At 42.7% G+C, this 2,171-nt stretch overlaps 1 protein-coding gene across 1 annotated transcript; it reads right to left on the bottom strand.

The window, feature by feature from the left end:
• Positions 1-1,184: 1,184 nt before the first annotated feature.
• LOC138894187 (uncharacterized) lies at positions 1,185-1,571 on the bottom strand. Its single transcript, XM_070178868.1, has one exon. The coding sequence runs from the start codon at positions 1,569-1,571 to the stop codon at positions 1,185-1,187; it is 387 nt and encodes a 128-aa protein (XP_070034969.1).
• Between the last annotated feature and the right edge of the window lie 600 nt (positions 1,572-2,171).

The raw sequence follows: 2,171 nt of genomic DNA, 5'->3' as shown, positions 1-2,171 counted from the left end.
AATAACATCAAATGATAAGAATCAATCGTTAAAACTCAAGATTTCAACTTTAAAACTAAATTTTCACAATTTTTCACATAATGCGACGAAACACGTTCGGGTCAACCTGGACCCCAAAAAAATGTGCGTACAAGTCTATTAACATCATACGAACCTACCAGAATCATCAACACACCGATCCGAGGTCGTTTACTTACAATGTTGACCGTGGTCAACTCTAGCCTCATTTTAAGCCAAAAATTACATTTTCATCAAAATTTCACATTAAAGCTTTCCGAAAAGCGACTCGGACAAAACATGCAAATCAATAAACATTAAATAAAGCTACATGAGGTCTCGGAGCAATGAAATTAAGGCTAGTACTCAAAATGGGCTAGTACTCAAAACGACCTATCGGGTCATCACAATCTCCACCTCTAAAAGAAACATTCGCCCTTGAATAGACATAGAAAAGTACCTGGACTAGTAAAAAGTTAGGGTATCTACTCCTCATATTGGACTCGGACTCCCACATAGCCTCCTCAATCGGCTGACCTCTTCATTGCACTTTCACATAAGGAAAACTCTTCGATCTCAACTTGTGAACATGTCGGTCTAGAATAGCCACCAACTCCTCCTCGTATGGCACCATAAGGATGCTTGACTGATAGTTGTTGTTGTAGGTGAACTCTCCAAGCGGTAGAAATTGATCTATGAACCTCTAAAATCAATAACACAGGCACGTAACATGTCCTCCAAGATCTGCATAGTGCTCTTGGACTGTCTGTCCGTCTGAGAATGAAACGCGGTACTTAGCTCGACCCACATGCCCAACTCATGCTGCACGGCCCTCCAAAAATACGATGTGAACTGTGTGCCTCGATCAGAAATGATAGAAATGGGCATGCAATGCAAGAAGATAATCTCCCGGATGTAAATCTGAGCCAACCGCTCTGAAAATAGGAAGTCATCACCGGAATGAAGTGTGCTGACTTAGTCAATCGGTCCATAATAACCCAAACTACGTCATATTTCCTCAAGGTTCGTGGTAAGCCTTCCACAAAATCCATAGTGATGCGCTCTCACTTCCACTCTAGTATCTGCAATCTCTGAGTTAACCCACCCAGTTTCTGATGCTCAAACTTCACTTGTTGACAGCTCAGACACCGAGAGACATAAGCAACAATATTTGTCTTCATCCTTCGTCACCAATAGTGTTGTTTCAAGTCATTGTACATCTTCATGACACTTGGGTTAATGGAATGGCGAGAACTATGGGACTCCTCAAGGATCAACACTCTCAACCCATCGATATTTGGAACACAAATCCGACCCTGAAGCCGCATAACACCATCATCATCAATCACAACCCCCTTAGCACTACCCTGCTGCACTATGTCCTTTAACACCAATAAGTGAGGATCATCAAACTTGCGATCCATGATACACTCCAACAACGAAGACTGTGCCACAACACAAGCAAGGACCTGGCTGGGCTTCGTAACATCCAATCTCACAAATCGAATGGCCAAAGCCTGAACAGCTATAGCTAGTGGCCTCTCTACTACCGATAAATATGTCAAACTGCCCATGCTCTCAGCCTTCCTACTCAATGCATCGGCCACTATATTGGCCTTTTTCGGATGATATAATATGGTGATATCATAGTCTTTCAATAACTCTAACCATTTCTGCTGCCGCAAATTAATGTCCTTCTGCTTGAACAGGTGTTGGAGACTCTGATAGTCGGTATAGACCTCACATGGAATGTTGTACAGATAGTGCCTCCAAATCTTCAGTGTGTGAACAATGGCTGCAACTCTAAGTCATGCACAGAGTAATTCTTCTCATGAACTTTCAATTGCCAAGATGCTTAGGCAATCAACCTACTGTCCTCCATCAATACCGTGCCAAGCCCAATATGCGATGCATCACAATACACAGTATAAGATCCCGAACCTATAGGCAACACTAACACTTGGGTTGTAGTCAATGTAGTCTTGAGCCTATGAAAGTTCACCTCACACTCGTCGGACCATCTGAAAAGAGCACCCTTCTAGGTCAACTTGGTCAATGGGGCTGAGATATATGAAAACACTTCCACGAACCGGCGATAATAACCCGCCAAATCCAAGAAACTCCGATTCTATGTAGCTAAAGTAGGTCTATGCTAGTTCTGAACTGCCTCAATC

The sequence above is a fragment of the Nicotiana tomentosiformis genome, chromosome 6, assembly GCF_000390325.3.
Source record: "Nicotiana tomentosiformis chromosome 6, ASM39032v3, whole genome shotgun sequence".
Classification (NCBI taxonomy): Eukaryota; Viridiplantae; Streptophyta; class Magnoliopsida; order Solanales; family Solanaceae; genus Nicotiana; species Nicotiana tomentosiformis.
Note: the sequence above shows the minus strand (reverse complement) of the source record. Positions and strands in the feature narration are given on the sequence as shown.

What these genes read in the sequence shown, in the direction of transcription:
- LOC138894187 (XM_070178868.1), bottom strand. Translation starts at nt 1,571, where the DNA reads ATGGGCAGTTTGACATATTTATCGGTAGTAGAGAGGCCACTAGCTATA.